Source organism: Doryrhamphus excisus, chromosome 22 (assembly GCF_030265055.1).
Source record: "Doryrhamphus excisus isolate RoL2022-K1 chromosome 22, RoL_Dexc_1.0, whole genome shotgun sequence".
In the NCBI taxonomy this organism is placed as follows: Eukaryota; Metazoa; Chordata; class Actinopteri; order Syngnathiformes; family Syngnathidae; genus Doryrhamphus; species Doryrhamphus excisus.
Genome location: NC_080487.1, coordinates 6,841,735 through 6,862,153, shown reverse-complemented (window position 1 = coordinate 6,862,153; position 20,419 = coordinate 6,841,735). Strand labels below are relative to the sequence as shown.

Below are 20,419 nucleotides of genomic sequence, written 5' to 3'. Positions count from 1 at the left end.
AGATGTACGCTTGAACTTGGTGGGAACATGGTATTTTATTTTTACATATTGTATTAGTGTCTATTGACATACACAATAAAGTTATTATATGAGTATACTTGAACATAATGATACACGTACAGTAGCATTAGCCTGAACACAACATAGAACAAATCATTCGGTATACTATGCCCCGGGCGGCACGGCGGACTAGTGGTTAGCGCGCAGACCTCACAGCTAGGAGACCAGGGTTCAATTCCACCCTCGGCCATCTCTGTGTGGAGTTTGCATGTTCTCCCTGTACACGTGTGGGTTTTCTCCGGGTACTCCGGTTTCCTCCCACATTCCAAAAACATGCTAGGCTAATTGGTGACTTCAAATTGTCCATAGGTATGAATGTGAGTGTGAATGGTTGTTTGTCTATATGTGCCCTGTGATTGGCTGGCGACCAGTCCGGGGTGTACCCCGCCTCTCGCCCCAAGACAGCTGGGATAGGCTCCAGCCCCCCGCGACCCTCGTGAGGAAAAAGTGGTAGAAAATGAATGAATGAATACTATACCCCCACCCCCCCCCATGTGCTTCAACATATAAACGTTGAGTGAGGAAATGCTGATTTAAAAAAACAACATAAAAGAGAAGTTATTTAAAGGGAAAGAAGTATTTGATTCTTTGGCTGTTCCCACAGACAATGTGGCAGCATTGACAATGAGGCCTTCCATAAAGGTAAAAGTAACCTTAAATGCTCATGTATATGTTTCCCATGAGCTGTTTTCTGCATTTACAATTATAACTGTCCAACTATGTGAACATTTTTGTCTTTCTGGATTGGGTTGACTGGATCGATATTACAGAGGAACCTTGGCTACGTCGTTAATTCATTCCATAAGGTCCGACTCAAACCAAATCAACCATTCCAATAAGAAATAACATGAATGTGATTTGGTTAGAGTATGTTTCCGTTCTAGTGGGACCTTATGGAATGAATTAACAACGCGTACCCAGGTTCCGCAGTATGTACTTGGATAAAGTACTGGAATATATCAAATATGCTTTAAGGCAGGTCTTAAACTGTGTCTGTGATCTGAAGGTGGTGCCAGCTATTTAGGTTAAGATCTTAAACTTGCTTCCATCAAGAGGTGAATTCAGCGAGCGTGTGGAGCCTGGAGAGAAGAGGGGTCTCCGTTTGTTTCTCCAGATGACGTTACACACTCGGAACAGCAGCAGGATACACGCCAACACCAGCAGAGTAACTAATAGGGCAAAAAGTATGCACACAGAATGTTAGCCGACAATCATAGTAGCTATAATAAATAATACAATACTTTAACCTGGATATCAATCAGTAATTTGCAAATGTGTTGCAGAAAGTTTTACCGAAAGGATAAATAGCTTTTTGATACACTTTTTTTTGTTTCTTCCATTCCCTTTCCAGATGTTGCATTGTTGCAAATGAAATAATATGTTTGTATCGTAGAACTATAGTAGACAGGGTTCAATTCCACCCTCGGCCATCTCTGTGTGGAGTTTGCATGTTCTCCCCGTGCATGCGTGGGTTTTCTCCGGGTACTCCGGTTTCCTCCCACATTCCAAAAACATGCTAGGTTAATTGGCCACTCCAAATTGTCCATAGGTATGAATGTGAGTGTGAATGGTTGTTTGTCTATATGTGCCCTGTGATTGGCTGGCCACCAGTCCAGAGTGTACACCGCCTCTTTCCCGAAGACAGTTGGGATAGTCTCCAGCACCCCCGCGACCCTCGTGAGGATAAGCGGTAGAAAATGAATGAATACTGCAGGTGTGTTATTTCACATCTAGAGGGCGCTAATGTTAAAAACCGTACAGAGAAAATCATAATCAGCTTTTTTACGCTCCAACTATGAAAATATTCAATTCATAAATAAGGTATCCTACTTGGAAATTCACATATGGTTGCGTCTGAAACCAATGGACTCGGGATTACTGAATGACTAAGACTAGTTGGTGGCCTTCACACCCCCCCTTTTGCTTCTAGACACCATTCAACTCACCCATAAAGATCGCATTTGGAGTGGGGTCAGCTGGGACAAAATGTTTCCAGACATTTCCAAGCAGCGCCACGATCACGACAGGGTACACCGACAGAATGTTGCGCACCCAGCGATCCAGTATCCAGTTTTCAAGGATGAACCTAGACAACAAAGATGGTGCCCATCACTGCTACTAATACTACATTAACATTCATCAACACACAATTCCGAGTCCTGGATCAGTTCGGTCAGATTACCATGCCACCAGCTCAGCGAAGAGGATGCAAAGACACGCGGTTGCCGCCGTGCTCCTGACCACGCCCCACAGCTGAAGGACCAGAGTGAAGTTGATCAAAGAAGCGATGGCCGTCCATGTGGTGTAGAGAGCCAAACCATTCTGGACCTTTCATGTTTTCCATTCATGGAGACGGAAGACAAAAGAAAACATTCGCCAATTATTGTCAACGGACTACCAGAAAACTGTCTCTCTACCAGGCCCCTCCCCCAGATAGTGATAATGGGAGTTTGCCCAACCGTGACGCCCTTTGAGGGATACGGGATTACGAGATTGGTGGTGCTACCACGTTCTATTTGGTCCTTTGGTCCAAACGGACCAGGACCTTGGTTCGCATTGCCTGCCTCTTTCTGGTCAACGTTGGCCTCCGCCAAGGCTGCCCTTTGACCCCCGGGCTGTACATGGGTCTTCTTCAGCAGGGCGACCTTGGGGGCACTAAGATCTCTGGGCCTACCTCCCTTGACATCATCAACCAGCTCCTCCCTTGTCATTTTCAGGTTGCTCCCTCGCCTTTCTCACAATAGTGAAGTACTTATTTCCCTGACTGTATACAATAAAACAGGGGTCTCAAACATGCGGCCCGCGGGCCACACTAGTTTGAGGCCTCCGCCTTGATATGAAAGTTTAATGTTAGTGCTGCCCGCGCAAGTTTGATATGGATGCTGTATGGTATCATGTACCCAGAAAAAATTATTATGTTTGATTAATGTTCATGTTAAAGGTTAAATAACTGTTAATAGTTATCCTCCCTATCCGTGTGGAAGTGGTAAGTTTTTGGCTATTTAAGTTTAAAGGAAATAACTTGGAGGCTACCGTTTAGGTCGCTAGCTCTCTAGTTTGCGAGTTAGCATGTGTCTCAAGACCGTGCAGTTGCGCAATATGTTGTAAATAAAAAGAGTATAAATGGGACTATAGTCGTGTTTTGTCATGTCTACAGGGCTCTAATAATGCTTTGTTCATTTTAATCAGAAAAAAATAATTTGTCTACCCACCAACTATATGTGGTTTCTTAAGTTTTTATTATTTGCCGTTTTATTATTATTATTATTATATTTATTTATTACTGATTGATTGATTTTCTTTATTCTTGATCTTATTTTGTGTAGAAAAATAGAAAGTGGAATGTTTTATCAGAGCTTTTCAGAACCAAAGCAAAGTTTATTCATTTTTCTGTTTTTAATAAATGCGTTTTTTTGGGTTTTTTTTTGGAAAACCTGATGCGGCCCAGCCTCGCCCAGACCCTAGCTCCAGTGGCCCCCAGGTAAATTGAGTTTGAGACCCCTGCAATAAAAGCTTCAAATATATGATAAAAGACAATAATGCACTCATCACCATGACAACACCTCCACTTGTGTAGTTTACCTACCAAAATCCTGAGACAGCACAGATCTTTCGGGTAATAGGTCTTCAGCCACAGCCCATAATAATCTGTGGCAAAGCAACATATTCCCAAGGCCCCGCAATTGGAAATCACTACCAGGATCAACACAACCAGTGCAGCGAGCATCAACCTGGAACGGGAAAGAAAAGGAGCAGGAAGTTAGTAGCTCACCTTTATGGGAGATCCTAAAATGATCTTGATGGGGGGGTTGATGGACTTTGTGATGAATGCAACTGTGCGCAGATGTTTTGATGCAAGAGTGTTTGGCACCAGAGTCTACTGTTGAGGGATAAATACTTCGGAATCGGGCGTCCGATTAAGAAGCCTGCTAAGATGAGAGGCGGAACCTGAACAGTCCAGTTGTGATCGTTTCAATACGTTTCAATGTGACAGTGTTGGTAATCTGAGAACTGAAGGTCAAGACCTAGCATATATGAAATTGATTTGATAAAAAAAAAAGTAGTCCTACTCTCTGTCCCACAACAGCAGCCATATCATATTCAGCAACATGTTGAAAGCCCAGCAGAAATAGAAGGCGTAAGGCAGCAGGCATTGGGCCCAGGATCTGTTCAAGAGAAATACACGTGTTTCCAAGCATAAATAAGAATAGACTCTGCAGCACATTGATATACACTTACCCTCTGAAAACGTATAGAGTCGTATATATGACCATTAAGGAGAGCCAAGTATATATAACACCCCAAATGGAGAAGGTCCACCCAGCGGGGGTGATGTCCGTCTCATAACGGGCTGAAACATTACCTGTAGAGGAATGGAAGGGACCTGGAAGGGAGAAGGATGTAGCTTTTAGACATAATACTCCAAGTGGTTATATGAAATATAAACACCCAAACAATCAGCAACCTAGCATGGGTCATGTTAGGTATTTATACATAGGGTTGACTGACTAGGACTCCAGTTCAATACCCCGCTGTCTCCAGTGGTGCAACCTTGCTATTTCACTGGCATGTTTCTTTTATTTTGAAGGCCTGGTTTTACCGCCGACAGGATATGCTGATGTTGCGGCACTATTTTTTTTTCTACAGACGAAATCATTAGAAAGGTGAGAGAAGAAATGGTCACACTAAAAAGATGGTTTGATGATAATAGATTGTCCTTGAACCTAAGTAAAACTAAAATCATGCTGTTTGGTAACATCAGAAAGGACACACACAAGCAAATAAAAATGGACGGTGTAGACCAGGGGTCTCAAACACGCGGCCTGCGGGCCGACACCAGTTTGAGGCCCCCGCCTTGATATGAAAGTTTAATGTTAGTGCGGCTTGCGCAAGTTTGATATGGATGCTGTATGGTATCATGTACCCAGAAAAAATTATTACGTTTGATTAATGTTCATGTTAAAGGTTAAATAACTGTTAATAGTTATCCTCCCTATCTGTGTGGAAGTGGTAAGTTTTTGGCTATTTAAGTTTAAAGGAAATAACTTGAAGGCTACCGTTTAGGTCGCTAGCTCTCTAGTTTGCGAGTTAGCATGTGTCTCAAGACCCTGCAGTCGCGCAATATGTTGTAAATAAAAAGAGTATAAATGTGACTATAGTCGTGTTTTGTCATGTCTACAGGGCTCTAATAATGCTTTGTTCATTTTAATCTGAAAAAAATAATTTGTCTACCCACCAACTATACAGTGAAGAAAATAAGTATTTGAACACCCTGCTATTTTGCTATTTCTCCCACTTAGAAATCATGGAGGGGTCTGAAATTTTCATCGTAGGTGCATGTCCACTGTGAGAGAGATAAACTAAAAAGAAAAATCCAGAAATCACAATGCATGATTTTTTAACAATTTATTTGTGTGATACAGCTGCAAATAAGTATTTGAACACCTGTGTATCATCTAGAATTCTGACCCTGAAAGACCTGTTAGTCTGCCCATTAGAAGTCCACCTGCACACATGTATCATCCTGAATCAGATGCACCTGTTTGAGGTCGTTAGCTGCATAAAGACACCTGTCCACCCCATACAATCAGTAAGACTTTAACTTGTAACATGGCGAAGACCAAAGAGCTGTCCAAAGACACCAGAGACAAAATTGTACACCTCCACAAGGCTGGAAAGGGCTACGGAGCAATTACCAAGCAGCTTGGTGAAAAAAGGTCCACTGTTGGAGCTATCATTAGAAAATGGAAGAAGCTAAACATGACGGTCAATCTCAATCGGAGTGGAGCCCCATGCAAGATATCACCTCGTGGGGTCTCAATGATTCTAAGAAAGGTGAGGAATCAGCCCAGAACTACACGACAGGACTTGGTCAATGACCTGAAAAGAGCTGGGACCACCGTTTCCAAGGTTACTGTAGGTAATACACTAAGACGTCATGATGTGAAATCATGCATGGCACGAAAGGTTCCCCTGCTTAAACCAGCACATGTCAAGGCCCGTCTTAAGTTTGCATATGACCATTTGGATGATACAGAGGAGTCATGGGAGAAAGTTTTATGGTCAGATGAGACCAAAATAGAACTTTTTGGTCATAATTCCAATAAGCGTGTTTGGAGGAAGAAGAATGAAGAGTACAATCCGAAGAACACCATCCCTACTGTGAAGCATGGGGGTGGTAGCATCATGCTTTGGGGGTGTTTTTCTGCACATGGGACAGGACGAGTGCACTGCATTAAAGAGAGGATGACTGGGGCCGTGTATTGTGAGATTTTGGGGAACAACCTCCTTCCCTCTGTCAGAGCATTGAAGATGGGTCGTGGCTGGGTCTTCCAACACGACAACGACCCGAAGCACACAGCCAGGAAAACCAAGGAGTGGCTCCGTAAGAAGCATATCAAGGTTCTAGCATGGCCCAGCCAGTCTCCAGACCTGAACCCAATCGAAAATCTTTGGAGGGAGCTCAAACTCCGTGTTTCTCAGCGACAGCCCAGAAACCTGACTGATCTAGAGAAGATCTGTGTGGAGGAGTGGGCCAAGATCCCTCCTGCAGTGTGTGCAAACCTGGTGAAAAACTACAGGAAACGTTTGACCTCTGTAATAGCAAACAAAGGCTACTGTACCAAATATTAACATTCATTTTCTCAGGTGTTCAAATACTTATTTGCAGCTGTATCACACAAATAAATTGTTAAAAAATCATGCATTGTGATTTCTGGATTTTTCTTTTTAGTTTATCTCTCTCACAGTGGACATGCACCTACGATGAAAATTTCAGACCCCTCCATGATTTCTAAGTGGGAGAAATAGCAAAATAGCAGGGTGTTCAAATACTTATTTTCTTCACTGTATGTGGTTTCTTAAGTTTTTATTATTTGCTGTTTTATTATTATTATTATTATTATATTTATTTATTTATTACTGATTGATTGATTTTCTTTACTCTTGATTTGTTTCTTTATTTTTCATCTTATTTTGTGTAGAAAAATAAAAAGTAAGATATTTGAGAACAGTGGAATGTTTAATCAGAGCTTTTCTTGTAGAAAATTGGAACCAAAGCGAAGTTTTTTAAATTTTTTTATTTTTAATAAATGCGTTTTTTTGGGATTTTTGGAAAACCTGATGCGGCCCAGTCTCACCCAGACCCGAGCTCCATTGGCCCCCAGGTAAATTGAGTTTGAGACTCCTGGTGTAGACATTGAAAGGGTGAAGGAAAATACATATCTGGGGATCAAATAGATGAAAATATCAGCTGGAAACCTCATATTACAAATATACAACATAAGGTGGCCAGAAATATTTCAATATTGAACAAAGCAAAATTTGTTCTCAATCAGAAATCACTCTGGTGACTCCAAATTGTCCATAGGTATGAATGTGAGTGTGAATGGTTGTTTGTCTATATGTGCCCTGTGATTGGCTGGCCACCAGTCCAGGGTGTACCCCGCCTTTCATCCGAAGTCAGCTGGGATAGGCTCCAGCATGCCCGTGACCCACGGGAGGATAAGCAGTAGAAAATGAATTAATATTATGGGTTGACCTTGACCTTGAACAGGAAGGGCAGATGTACGAAAGCTGGACGAAGTTGATGGATCTAGGTTTGGCTTTTTGAGGAGTGGTCAAACTCCAGCATGCTTAAGGGCAGTGAGGGACAAGAACAAGAACATGGCTGGGACCGATGGTATCTATATACTCCATCATCCTTGCAGGGATAATAGTGTCTAGAGGACAGTTGGTGGGGTTTAACTGTAGAACTATTTTTTTTAAGAAGAGTGGAAATTGGCTAAAAGGAGCTGACGTCACCCAGCTGAAAAACAATGACGTCACTCAGCGACTCCCTGGACAGCCAATAGTTGTTGGCAACGGTATTCCCCATTACTCAGTCGTCGTCCTTCACTTCATGTTAAAAGCCGTCAAAGCCGTTATCTTTATAAAAAACCCTCGTTCCATTACCGCCGTAAACGACAAATAACACTTAGTCTTTAGAATGTAAGCACTGGTAGTGACATCTGTCTGAGAAAAGTAGCTAACACTCTAAATTCGAACATTAAATACTTTCGGGGCGTGACAGTCTACACGCCTGTAAACAAATGACTGCAAGTTTTGTCATCAAAACCGATAAAACTCTTGTGGGACCTTCTGCCATCAGTGTTGGGGTGACGATTTAACCAAAAAATCAGCGGTTACGTGATCTCAATTCTGAGTGTTTTAACATTAGCATTCCACACATTCCACATTCCGCCCAGAATTAGCATGATCGAAAAAGTAGCATCTACTCAAGTGTAAAACACGGACAAATATAAACATATGTCTTCATTTAACGCTAAAAAACTTGTGGGATTTGAGGTTAGCAAACAACTGCAGACATAACTTCGGAGAAGTGCAATGAATTCGTGTTTTTCTACTCACCTTTACCCGATCCCGCCAAAGCGTTAACCACCAAAACGACCACAAACATCACCGCACACAAGATAATAACAGAGATTCGGCATATCTTAATGTCCCTCATTGTAAATACTTATTTTGGTGTTAACTTTGTGTCAAGAGCTATTCCCAGATGCGAGCTGTTCGAAATGTGACTTTCGTGAACGAGTCGTTTTTTTAAAACTTTGTATCGCAACAACAGATGCGCGAGTCTTAAAAGTTTGAGTCAGTCAAACCTCGTGATTTTTTTTATTTTTTTATTTGATAATGACGGGTACTCGTCTCCGTTAACTCGTTCAATTGACCAGCTAATAAAATATGAACTAGATCAAGCTTAAAAAAACATAACGAGGCAGTCTTTTCAACAGCTGAAAGGAACGAATCCTCGAGGCCATCTATCTCTCCATGCTGTCTCCAGCGAGAACAGATGCACGTTTCCCATCACGTGACCCGCGGAACCGCCCACAATAACAGACTGTCTTGGATTCCATTTATCTTGTCTGTTTATTGTCACAAATAGCCATGTTTTTTTCCCTGTTCATGTTGTTATATTGATGGACACATATTGTTATATTTATTCAATATTTAGTGAAAAACAACTAATAATAAGCTTCTGGACACAGAGCTTTGGGTAAAACTATACAATTAATTATTTTCATATTATATGTAATAAAAGGGAATAATTGTATTCTTTTGTTGCTGTTGTTCCATTGTCTTATTTATATATTGTTAAATTGCTGATGTTTGATAAAATATTTTTTTGATTACCTACATTTTTTATTCTGATTGTAAATTAAAACATTTAGCTGCATACTGTATATATATAAAGTATACATTTTGAGTCTGTAAATGTGGGAAAATAGGAAATAAAATCTAAATTCTTGTTTTTTTGTTGTATAATCAGTTCATCCAGGAAAAAGATTATTTTGAAAAAATGATGAAAGGCTCCCAATGAATGATGTGAACGACGTCTATCTTAATTCATTGTTAAAGCAGCCTTGAATTGACAAATTCACAATCAGGGAAGACTTGAACGGGGCTTTCCACAAGGGAAGGTTTTAAGGTCAAAAGTCCTTGAGGGGGAGGTTCATTGCACCAGACTTGGATTTACACCTTTTAAGCAAGTCCTGTGTCTGTATTATCATAGTCCTTGTGTATATCCAATGATCCATACTGCTTTTCAAGTACAGCGAGTACTCTGCCTTGGACCGCATCCACTTGTTCTGCTGGGCAGTATTCATCCAGACTGGACCTAAAACACACAAATATATTAACATGTGACAACCAATGAAGCCGTACTGTATATGTATTTGTGATGTACTGCTCTCTACTTAAAAATTGACCTGAAACATCACTCTGAAAGCAAGTCTTCTGCTTCACCTGGATATAGTCACCAGAGTAGGTTTGGGGAGGCGCTTCAGAAACAGTTGGACAGCTGACATGAGTCCGTCAATCTCCTCATCCGAGCTGATATGATGAGGCAACTCAAACGTGTCACAGGTTAAACCGGCCTGATGTACCTGAGTATGACAGAAGATACACAGCGGTGGTAGAAATGACAGAAAATGAGGTGTAAAATATCGAGAAGAAGCAGCAGCAGTCAAGTCATCAATAGTGTTCTATTCCACCTTTAATCCAAAATGCTTCTTTTCTTCTTCTATGTCATCGTCAGGCATGCATGCAAGCTTTTGCCAGTTTCTGTGGACGGAGGACTAGGTCCATCCCACCCACCCCTAGGAAAGCGAAGGGCACTGCTGACATTGCTGACCTGCAGCCTGTTTCTATCCAATTAGGATGCACGTGCATGAAAACAATGGCAGACATTCTTGGCCTTGTTGGCACAAAGTTTGAAAGACATGAATTACATCACATGACATGCCTTTAGCAGTACCAATATTTATATTCTTACCATTTCATAATCTGGGTGAGGAATTCTTGACTTCAAACTGGAAACCAGGCGACCGAAAGAAGCCTTTCTGGAGACACACAAAATAGGAAGCTTTTTGTTATATATTCTTATTGCAATTTACACGTCAGGAAAATACATGTACATCAAATGTGACGATCCACTATGTTGGGGGGGGGTGGGAGGGTTTGAATCATACATTAACTGGCCACAACATCACAACAATAATTTGATGCATTCATTTATTAATTCATTAATTTTCTACCACTTTCTACCACTAGACAAACAACCATTCACACTCACATTGTATTCTATGGACAATTTGGAGTGGGTAATTAACCTAGCATGTTTTGGGAATGCGGGAGGAAACCGGAGAAAACCCACGCATGCACGGTGAGAACATGCAAACTCCACACAGAGATGGCCAAGGGTGGAATTGAACCCTGGTCTCCTAGCTATGAGGTCTGCGCGCTAACCACTCAACCGCTGTGCCGCCCTAATCTGATGCAGTGCTTCAGTGGCCCCCCCTGGGAACTGTCATTTCATTTCAATACAGACATGTACATATTTATAGTACTCAACATGTCAACATGCAATTTGACTCTTTAATACGCTTGTATTCTTTTCATTTTGTTGCATTTTCTTGGTTTTTGTTTTTTAGTTCAGTCTGTAGAGTACAAATCAATTATTTATTATTTATTATTATTATCAAATATTAGTTTCTCAAGTATTTCAAATCGGTAGGGCGCAAAAACATTCCCGTCCCTTGGGGGGACCCCTTTACAGAGCGCCTACTTTTTTCAAATAAGTAAAACAATTAACCGTTGAGTTTTTTAAATAATAATAATAATAATGATGATGATATTGGGCTGCACAGTGGTCTAGTGGTTAGAACGCAGACCTCACAGCTAGGAGACCCAAGTTCAATCCCACCATCTCTGTGTGGAGTTTGCATGTTCTCCCCGTGCATGCGTGGTTTTTCTCCGGGTACTCCGGTTTCCTCCCACATTCCAAAAACATGCTAGGTTAATTGGCCACTCCAAATTGTCCATAGGTATGAATGTGAGTGTGAATGGTTGTTTGTCTATATGTGCCCTGTGATTGGCTGGCCACCAGTCCAGGGTGTACTCCGCCTCTCGCCCAGCTGGGATAGGCTCCAGCACCCCCGCGACCCTCGTGAGAATAAGCAGTAGAAAATGAATGAATGAATGAATGATGATATTTTGGGCTATACTGACGGATGATGAATGTCAGCACGTTTTTGGGAACCCCCAAAACCCCGTGTCACATTTTGATGAACCTTTGCTAGAACAATAATAATGAGTGATTCAGGGATTTTTTTTGTGATTTGATTAAAAAAAAAAGTTCACTCACAACTGACTTTGAAAATTTCACACTTTAGATATCTCAAAGTTTAAGAGATAAGTACTGAGTAAATAAAATATTCCAAAAACATACACACATACACAAAGTAATGCTATGTAACACGGATACCGCCTCAGTATGGATTTGGGAGCATGCACACACTATGTATAGGGAATCGGCTGCATTCGCGGTTCAGAAGGCAGCGGATGTGGCTGGAGGGGCCCAGCAGAGGTGGACAACATTCAGGTTTTCAGTGAATAATGTGAGAAGACGATGAATAAATGCATTGTGAAATAGAAACCAAAACAAACATATTGGCTTTGTTTGGCTATAAAAAGAAATGTAGCTCTTGGCCACTTTCATTTTGTAAAAGTAAAAGTTTCCAATAATGAGCACAGCTGAAATTAAACTGGTTAAACTGGTCAAATGAGAAAGTTCCTGCTTACTCAAGTTTGCTGCCCCAGTGTAAAACAACCTCCTCTCTGTCATCTTCTAGGAGATCAGCGAAGGCTGCTTCCAAGTCCTCTAACTGATGTATGCGATGATCCACACACTCACCAAGCTCCTCCTGGACACACGGCGTAAGCATCATCACTTTATCACGATGTAATAATGGGTGTACACTAAAAACATCATACGGTAAAAAGAAGGTGGCACTGCTGAGGCAGGAAAGCAAGCATCTGAAATATTATAAATCTATGGCCAACGCTTGATTGCTGTTGTTCCTGCTGAGGGTGGCCCAAGCAGTTTGGGTGATATATATATATATATATATATACGTATATAAATTATCTATAATTAACTAGCTATTTAAACCAGGGGTGTCCAAAGCACAGCCCCTGGCCCATTCTGAAAATACAATGTAACAAGAAAACTAAAAAAAAACAACACAGCAAAAAGTCCTAATGTTGTGAAAAAATCTACCAAGAAAAAAAAGAATACATTTTGAATATTTGGAAAATTAGGTTGGTCACATTTTTCAGAGAACATTTTAGTTAAACTATTCAGGAAATAAAATGAATTTTTGCAAAATTAGACTTGGGGGGTTATACTTTTATCTTATTTTTTATTATAAGTTATAATATTATGGACTTAATTCTGAAAATAAATGTATGAAGATTATTTCATTTTCTACCGCTACCGGAGTCTATCCGCCTCTCTATCTTTGAGCGAGAGGCGGGGTACACCTTGAGACTGGTGGCCAGCCAATCACAGGGCACATATAGACAAACAACCATTCACACTCACATTCATACCTATGGACAATTTTTGGAATGTGGGAGGAAACCGGAGTACCTGGAGAAAACCCATACATGCACGGAGAGAACATGCAAACTCTACACAGAGATGGCCGAGGGTGGGATTGAACTCGGTTCTCCTAGCTGTGAGGCCTGTGCAGCCTTGAAATATTTTTTAAATTTCTCTTAAAATGTATACATTATAACTTCTTAGCATGTCCATACATATCAATAATAAGTGGCTCATGCCTCCTTTTATTTTTCAGTGGGTGGCCCTCGCTGGAAAAAGTTTGGACCCTTCTGATTGAAGCAATAACATCGGTGTTTGGAGTTATTTTTAAGTCATCCAAAGCAACAAAAAAAAATCACCTCATCAGCGTTGGTACCAGGTCCTTTAAAGCTGTAGAGTTCCTGGAGGATGCCATACTCCTCCTGGGCAGAGAATGAAAGGCACTGCATCACATCTTCACATCTGCACACAGCACACTACTGCTGTCCAAACATATTATCCGGTGTTTTGATACTTATTCTTGAGTACTGTACTACTACAGTCCACTTTGTTGCAGGAAAAACAAAATTTCTGATAACTTGCACAACACTTATTAATTAAAAAGAAAATGCTAATGGCAAAAACAAGCAGACTGAGAAACAGCTTCTTCCCAAGAGCCATTACCACCCTGAACTCAGACATACAACGTACCCGGTCATTAGCATAATGCAAATGTGCAATATTCCCATCACTGCCTCTGTTACTACTACCTCAATCATATTTATTTTATTTAACAACCCAATACAATACACTCATATGAGACTTTACTCATCTGTATACACCAGTCATTATTTGCACTATGACCCATTTATCGTTGCACTAAAATTAATATATCTGCAATATGTCTGCTCCTGCATATGCTCCTGTGCAATACTATGTGTATATTTTGGATATCTTGTATATATCTTGTTAAATTGTCTTTTTTACTCTACTTTTATATACTTTTTTTTTTTACTTGACTACTGCACTGAAAGGAGAAGCTCTCCAATCTCGTTGTACATCTTGTATAATGACAATAAAGGCCATTCCATTCCATTCTACCTTATGGATACAGAAAAGAACCAGTCAAATAATGATCTCTATATGTCAACATCTGATTTCAATAAACATGGAATTAAAAAGATGTAGTACTGTACCTGTGTATACAATTCCTTGAATGGATTCTTACAGGAAAAAAAATCCAAATCAATATCCAGGATGTATGGCTCCGTCTGACTTAGAAATGTTGATATCTTCTTTACGACATATGTTGTGGACCCTTCCTCATCTTCACCAGCGTTATGTCTCTTTATAACGCAGCGCTTCTCATCTTGTGCGGCATCATGTGTGACCTCTGTTGGTTGGACGGTCTCACTTTTTATCGCTGAGCAAGTCGCCTCCTCAAGTTGGGAACACTCTCTTCTGGGTCTCTTGGCAAGACACGTCTCGGCGTCCTCCTCGCTTTGCTTTACTGGAATGATATAAAAATAATAATAAAGGACGGCTTCACTGTGGTGAATTGGTTAGCATGCAGACCTCACAGCTAGGAGACCCGAGTTCAATGCCACCCTCAGGCATCTCTGTGGTTTGCATGTTCTCCCCGTGCATGCGTGGGTTTTCTCCGGGTACTCCGGTTTCCTCCCACATTCCAAAAACATGCTAGGTTAAGTGGCCACTCCAAATTGTCCATGGGTATGAATGTGAGTGTGAATGGTTGTTTGTCTATATGTGCCCTGTGATTGGCTGGCCACTTGCTTGAAGACAGCTGGGATAGGCTCCAGCACCCCCATGCCCCTCGTGAGGATAAACGGTAGAAAATGAATGAATGAAATAAAGGGAAAGCTATTTGGCAACACATGCATCTACAACTGCTGACAAAAAACACATGTTTTTCTGAGTGCTGAAAAATATATGACATATCGATACTATTTATCTATCTAGCCAATATCGGACATCCTTAGTCATAATATTACAAAAGTACTTATTCATTCAAATTCTACCGCTTTTTCCTCACGAGGGTCACGGGGGGTGCTGGAGCCTATCCGAGCTGTCTTTGGGCGAGAGGCGGGTACACCCTGGACTGGTGGCCAGCCAATCACAGGGCACATATAGACAAACAACCATTCACACTCACATTCATACCTATGGACAATTTGGAGTGGCCAATTAACCTAGCATGTTTTTGGAATGTGGGAGGAAACCGGAGTACCCGGAGAAAACCCACGCATGCACGGGGAGAACATGCAAACTCCACACAGAGATGGCCGAGGGAGGAATTGGAATTGAACCCTGGTCTCCTAGCTGTGAGGTCTGCGCACTAACCACTAGACCGCCGTGCCGCCAAAAGGACTTATTATATTATTAAATTATATTTATTAAATTATATTAAAATTATATTATTTATTATTACATTATTAATTATTATATTAAATTATATTTATTAAATTATATTAAAATTATATTGTTTATTATTACATTATTAATTGTTATATTAAATTATATTATTTATTATTACATTATTAATTGTTATATTAAATTATTAATATTAAATTATTATTATTATATACAGTTTATACATACATACATATATATACATACATCACTTCTTAGCATATGTTCATGTGTTGCTTCACAAAATATCAAAGTTGGCCTTGCATCCCTTCACTTTTCAGTATGTGACTGTTTGAATTTCAATTGTCCAAATTCCTATTGTCACAAAGGATGACGCCATTGGCTAAGGTCATCCGATTGGTAGATACGATAGATATGGTTGGTATCCCCAATCCACACCTCGTAATACAGGAGCCATACATACCTGGAAAAGACTGTTGACTAAAGACGGGATTGACTTTGATCACATTTAACCGGAGAGTTTTGCCGTTTTCAAGTTGATCCTCTGGAACATACAAGCCATCACTGAGGAAGTAATGATCTTTACTAGTCAGCCTGTCAGACAAAGGAGATACAATTGGATCAAATGTACCAATCTCGTACTACTTCACGAACAAAGGAAAAGTCATTTCTCGTGAGATCTCCATTCTACCTGATGGTGGTGGTGGACGAGTCTTTGCCTACGGACATCGTGTGTTCCCCTTCTACGATTTGTTGAGCCCAGTAAGGATGCAACCACGCCACACAGGACACATGGCCAGCATAAACCATGGGCATAATCCAGTTTTCGATACTCAGCTCACTAGAAACACAGATATTGATATTATTCATATCAGTTCTACTATTGACATACACTTGCTAGCAGACGTGAACAATGGCCACTGAAATTGTGGTTGTAGATATCAGATATAGATATCAGTTGTAAGGTCTGTAATACTCATTGTTTACATTAGCCATTACTGGAAAACAATAAAAAAATAAAATAACGTAATTTCCTCCCAATGCTGATGACATTTGTGAAGGGAATTTTGGCTCCCTAAGCGGCCCTAATCGGGTGGCCGGAGACTGGGAAGTCTGGTCCACTGAGACTGTTTTGCCTGTGACGCGGATAAGCAAAAGAAAATGGATGGATGGATCTAACTAACACAACCTCTGGGACCCCGCTCCCCCTTATTAAGGGCATAGCAAACAACCGCTGCGTATCAAGAGCCCATCGGATCTCTACTCTGACCCCACACACCGCCAGCATGGACTGGGGAGAAGATAGCTACTTCCCCCTGGCCATCACACAGCTGAATGCCATATAAGCCCCTCTACCTGCTCACACGCACAACTTAAAATTATTATTATTTAGTCAAAATTATTTCAATTATTTGTTTGGTGTCGTCTATTTATTCTCCACATTATTATTATTACTATTTATTATTATTTATTGGCTGCACGGCAGTCGAGTGGTTAGCACGCAGACTTCACAGCTAGGAGACCCGAGTTCAATCACACCCTGGTCCATCTCTGTGTGGAGTTTGCATGTTCTCCCCGTGCATGCGTGGGTTTTCTCCGGGTACTCCAGTTTCCTCCCACATTCCAAAAACATGCTAGGTTAATTGGCCACTCCAAATTGTCCATAGGTATGAATGTGAGTGTGAATGGTTGTTTGTCTATATGTGCCCTGTGATTGGCTGGCCACCAGTCCAGGGTGTACCCCGCCTCTCGCCTGAAGACAGCTGGGATAGGCTCCAGCACCCCCGCGACCCTCATGAGGATAAGCGGTAGAAAGTGCATGAATGAATGAATTATTATTTATCTTTTGGTATTATACGGGAGCCAGGCAACGACATTTCGTTGGCAATTTCACTGCTGTGTTTTTGTGCAAAGACAATAAAGCAGGGGTCTCAAACACGCGGCCCGTGGGCCAAATGTGGCCCGCAGGACACGAGTTTGAGGCCCCCGCCTTGATTTGAAAGCTTAATGTTAGTGTGGCCCGCTATGCTGTATGGTATCATGTACCCAGAAAAAATTATTACGTTTGATTAATGTTCATGTTAAAGGTTAAATAACTGTTAATAGTTATCCTCCCTATCCGTGTGGAAGTGGTAAGTTTTTGGCTATTTAAGTTTAAAGGAAATAACTTGAAGGCTACCGTTTAGGTCGCTAGCTCTCTAGTTTGCGAGTTAGCATGTGTCTCAAGACCCTGCAGTTGCGCAATATGTTGTAAATAAAAAGAGTATAAATGTGACTATAGTCGTGTTTTGTCATGTCTACAGGGCTCTAATAATGCTTTGTTCATTTTAATCTGAAAAAATAATTTGTCTACCCACCAACTATACGTATGTGGTTTCTTAAGTTTTTATTATTTGCCGTTTTATTATTATTATATTTATTTATTACTGATTGATTGATTTTCTTTATTCTTGATTTGTTTATTTATTTCATTCATCTTATTATCTTATCTTATTTTGTGTAGAAAAATAAAAATTAAGATATTTGAGAACAGTGGAATGTTTTATCAGAGCTTTTCTTGTAGAAAATTGGAACCAAAGCGAAGTTTTTTTTTAATTTTTTTGTTTTTAATAAATGTGGTTTTTTTGGAAAACCTGATGCGGCCCAGTGTCACCCAGACCCGAGCTCCAGTGACCCCCAAGTAAATTGAGTTTGAGACCCCTGCAATAAAGGAAGTCTATCTCTCTATCTGTCTATCTACAAACAAAAACACATGTGTCAATACAGCATCAACATTTTCAGGAATCAAACTCAAAGTGACACTTATTATCCTAGGAAACATACAAATAAACATGAAATAAAGAAACAAAAAAAAAGCATACCTAAACAACTTGTCCTTGTCAAACACGGTGTCCGCACACATGTTGACGGGAATGAGCAGATCAGGATGGGAGTCCAAATGCACAAGCTTAATGTTCCTCATGGGGAGGTGTCTCGATGCAATAGCACGATATATATGACACACCACCTAGTGGAGATGAGAAGTTAGCTGGGGTAGGTTCCAGCTCACCATATACCCTAATGAGGCCAAGCGCCATAGAAACAATATTATACAATATTTGACGTCTGTTGACTATTCATCGTAGGCACATAATGACGGTGTTTTATTAATATTAAATTGTTCACAACACTGATTAAACGTGAAATATACACACTAATAAGCACACGGTCGTATATATGCTCAATAGGATAAACATTTAGTGGACTAACTCAGCAAGTCATAGCATGAATGTCTCCAAACAGCTAAAGCACATCGAAAGGAAAGCAAGGGCTTACATTGTGATGGTCCTCCACAATCCACACGGGAAGGTCTTTATAGAACCTCACTGGCGGTACTGAAGTCATAGTTCTTCTAAAATTAAAATACATATACTGTACATTTAGAGGAGTTAATTCATGCCTTTTTTCATTTCATAATACTATAGTTCGAGTGGTAATATTTCCTCGCTTGCTAATGACGGTTGGCGAATCATCTTGGTGTGCAATACCGCCACCAACTGGACTGGAGTGAGTGGCGGTGAAAATAAACAACATGATTTGGGCTATATTTTAGTGATGTTATAAGGAATTATACTTTGCTAGCTGTTAATATATCTCACATTAACAGCTATAATAATAATAATAATGAACGTTTATCTTTATCTAAAGTGTGTATTATTGTTTCTGCACTGTAATTATTGTAATTAGTGTCACTTTTTATAACTGTTACTGTAACTTTGTAGTTTTACTGTAGTTTTGTTTTTCTTTTGTTTTTGGGGTTAAAATGCCACTGTATCATATTTCTGACACATGTTACAGGTTACAGGGGCTAATGAAGCAATAGCAGTAAGGTTCAAAATTCCAAGATATAACATTTTTCACTGGTCCTGATGCGCCTGCATATTTTGGTGTGTATTTATGCATGTTTAGTACCCCTAATGGGTGAGTAAACAAGGAGAATGATGGAAAAATAAATAAAATATTTCATGCAAATGAATTCATACTCAGTATACACTCAAAAAAATAAATGTTTAGCCTCAACAAAAAAAAACAACGCAACAGTTTCCATTAGTCTTTCTTAGTTATGACAACTTAATTTGAAACAAACAATATTGCATTGTACAAATGAGCTTTTTCTCTTCAGTCAAAGCTTATTTTAAGTAATGCTTACTGAATAATGGTTGTCATAGGGACAAGTTTTTAAGTTCGTAACTCAAAGAAATATGTTAAGTCAACTGACTTAATAATTTTAGTAGTTTTTCAAGTAGTTGAATTTGTTGTCTACTTAATTATAATAACAATGCACACATATTTTTAAGTAGCAGTAACTATATATATATATATATATATATATATATATATATATATATATATATATATATATATATATATATATATATATATATATATATATATATATATATATATATATATACACATATATATATATATATAGTATAGCCAGGCAACGACATTTCGTTGGCAATTTCACTGCTGTGTTTTTGTGCAATGACAATAAAGCAGGGGTCTCAAACCAGGGGTTTCTTAAGTTTTTATTATTTGCCATTTTATTATTATTATATTTATTTATTACTGATTGATTGATTTTCAACGACATTTCGTATATATATGTATATATATATATATCACTTAATAAAATTAGCTTGGTAACATAATATATATATATATATATAACATAATATATATATATATATATTATGTTACCAAGCTAATTTTATTAAGTCATGGCAACTTGAATTTTGTTTTAAGCTTACCAACAATAAAATTTGAGTGTATATGACATGCTAAATTAAGTTCATGTAGTAGCCAACATTATTATTTGAACATAACATAAAAAAAAGTTTATCTAAATCAATTAATTAAATTTTTTACATTGAATTTATGTATTAAATCAAGTGGTGTCAACAGATACTCTGAATTACTTTTTAGAGTGTAATATTACGAGCTACTTTTCTCAGAATGTCTTACACAGGAACACACATTCACACTAAAACTTAAAGTTGCTGT

The 20,419-nt window shown here is 39.5% G+C and overlaps 2 protein-coding genes across 3 annotated transcripts; both read right to left on the bottom strand.

The window, feature by feature from the left end:
* Positions 1–9,303, bottom strand: LOC131109949 (uncharacterized). Its single transcript, XM_058062530.1, has 7 exons — positions 8,470–9,303; positions 4,300–4,444; positions 4,131–4,226; positions 3,647–3,791; positions 2,243–2,388; positions 2,007–2,146; positions 1–1,229 (listed from the first exon to the last, which is right to left on the bottom strand). The coding sequence occupies exons 1-7, from the start codon at positions 8,567–8,569 to the stop codon at positions 1,081–1,083; spliced, it is 921 nt and encodes a 306-aa protein (XP_057918513.1). The 5' UTR covers positions 8,570–9,303; the 3' UTR covers positions 1–1,080.
* Positions 9,304–9,440: 137 nt separating this feature from the next.
* c22h5orf22 (chromosome 22 C5orf22 homolog) lies at positions 9,441–18,881 on the bottom strand. Of its 2 annotated transcripts, XM_058062528.1 has the most exons (10): positions 18,689–18,881; positions 18,235–18,380; positions 16,065–16,214; positions 15,837–15,967; positions 14,179–14,492; positions 13,363–13,425; positions 12,202–12,323; positions 10,394–10,460; positions 9,865–10,004; positions 9,441–9,736 (listed from the first exon to the last, which is right to left on the bottom strand). In XM_058062528.1, exons 1-10 carry the CDS (start codon positions 18,779–18,781, stop codon positions 9,601–9,603), a joined length of 1,362 nt encoding a protein of 453 aa, XP_057918511.1. In that variant the 5' UTR covers positions 18,782–18,881; the 3' UTR covers positions 9,441–9,600. The 2 variants fall into 2 exon arrangements, with proteins under 2 accessions (XP_057918511.1, XP_057918512.1); XM_058062529.1 differs by lacking the exons at positions 9,441–9,736; positions 9,865–10,004 and adding an exon at positions 10,180–10,265.
* Positions 18,882–20,419: the final 1,538 nt, after the last annotated feature.

What these genes read in the sequence shown, in the direction of transcription:
- LOC131109949 (XM_058062530.1), bottom strand. Translation starts at nt 8,569, where the DNA reads ATGAGGGACATTAAGATATGCCGAATCTCTGTTATTATCTTGTGTGCG. An exon ending in CTGCTGTTGTGGGACAGAGA is followed by an intron (nt 3,792 to 4,130) that starts GTAGGACTACTT and finishes TTCCCGTTCCAG; the next exon opens with GTTGATGCTCGCTGCACTGG. An exon ending in TCCAAATGCGATCTTTATGG is followed by an intron (nt 1,230 to 2,006) that starts GTGAGTTGAATG and finishes TTGCCCTATTAG; the next exon opens with TTACTCTGCTGGTGTTGGCG.
- c22h5orf22 (XM_058062528.1), bottom strand. Translation starts at nt 18,781, where the DNA reads ATGTATTTTAATTTTAGAAGAACTATGACTTCAGTACCGCCAGTGAGG. An exon ending in TTGTGGAGGACCATCACAAT is followed by an intron (nt 18,381 to 18,688) that starts GTAAGCCCTTGC and finishes CATCTCCACTAG; the next exon opens with GTGGTGTGTCATATATATCG. An exon ending in TCGTCCACCACCACCATCAG is followed by an intron (nt 15,968 to 16,064) that starts GTAGAATGGAGA and finishes TTTGTCTGACAG; the next exon opens with GCTGACTAGTAAAGATCATT.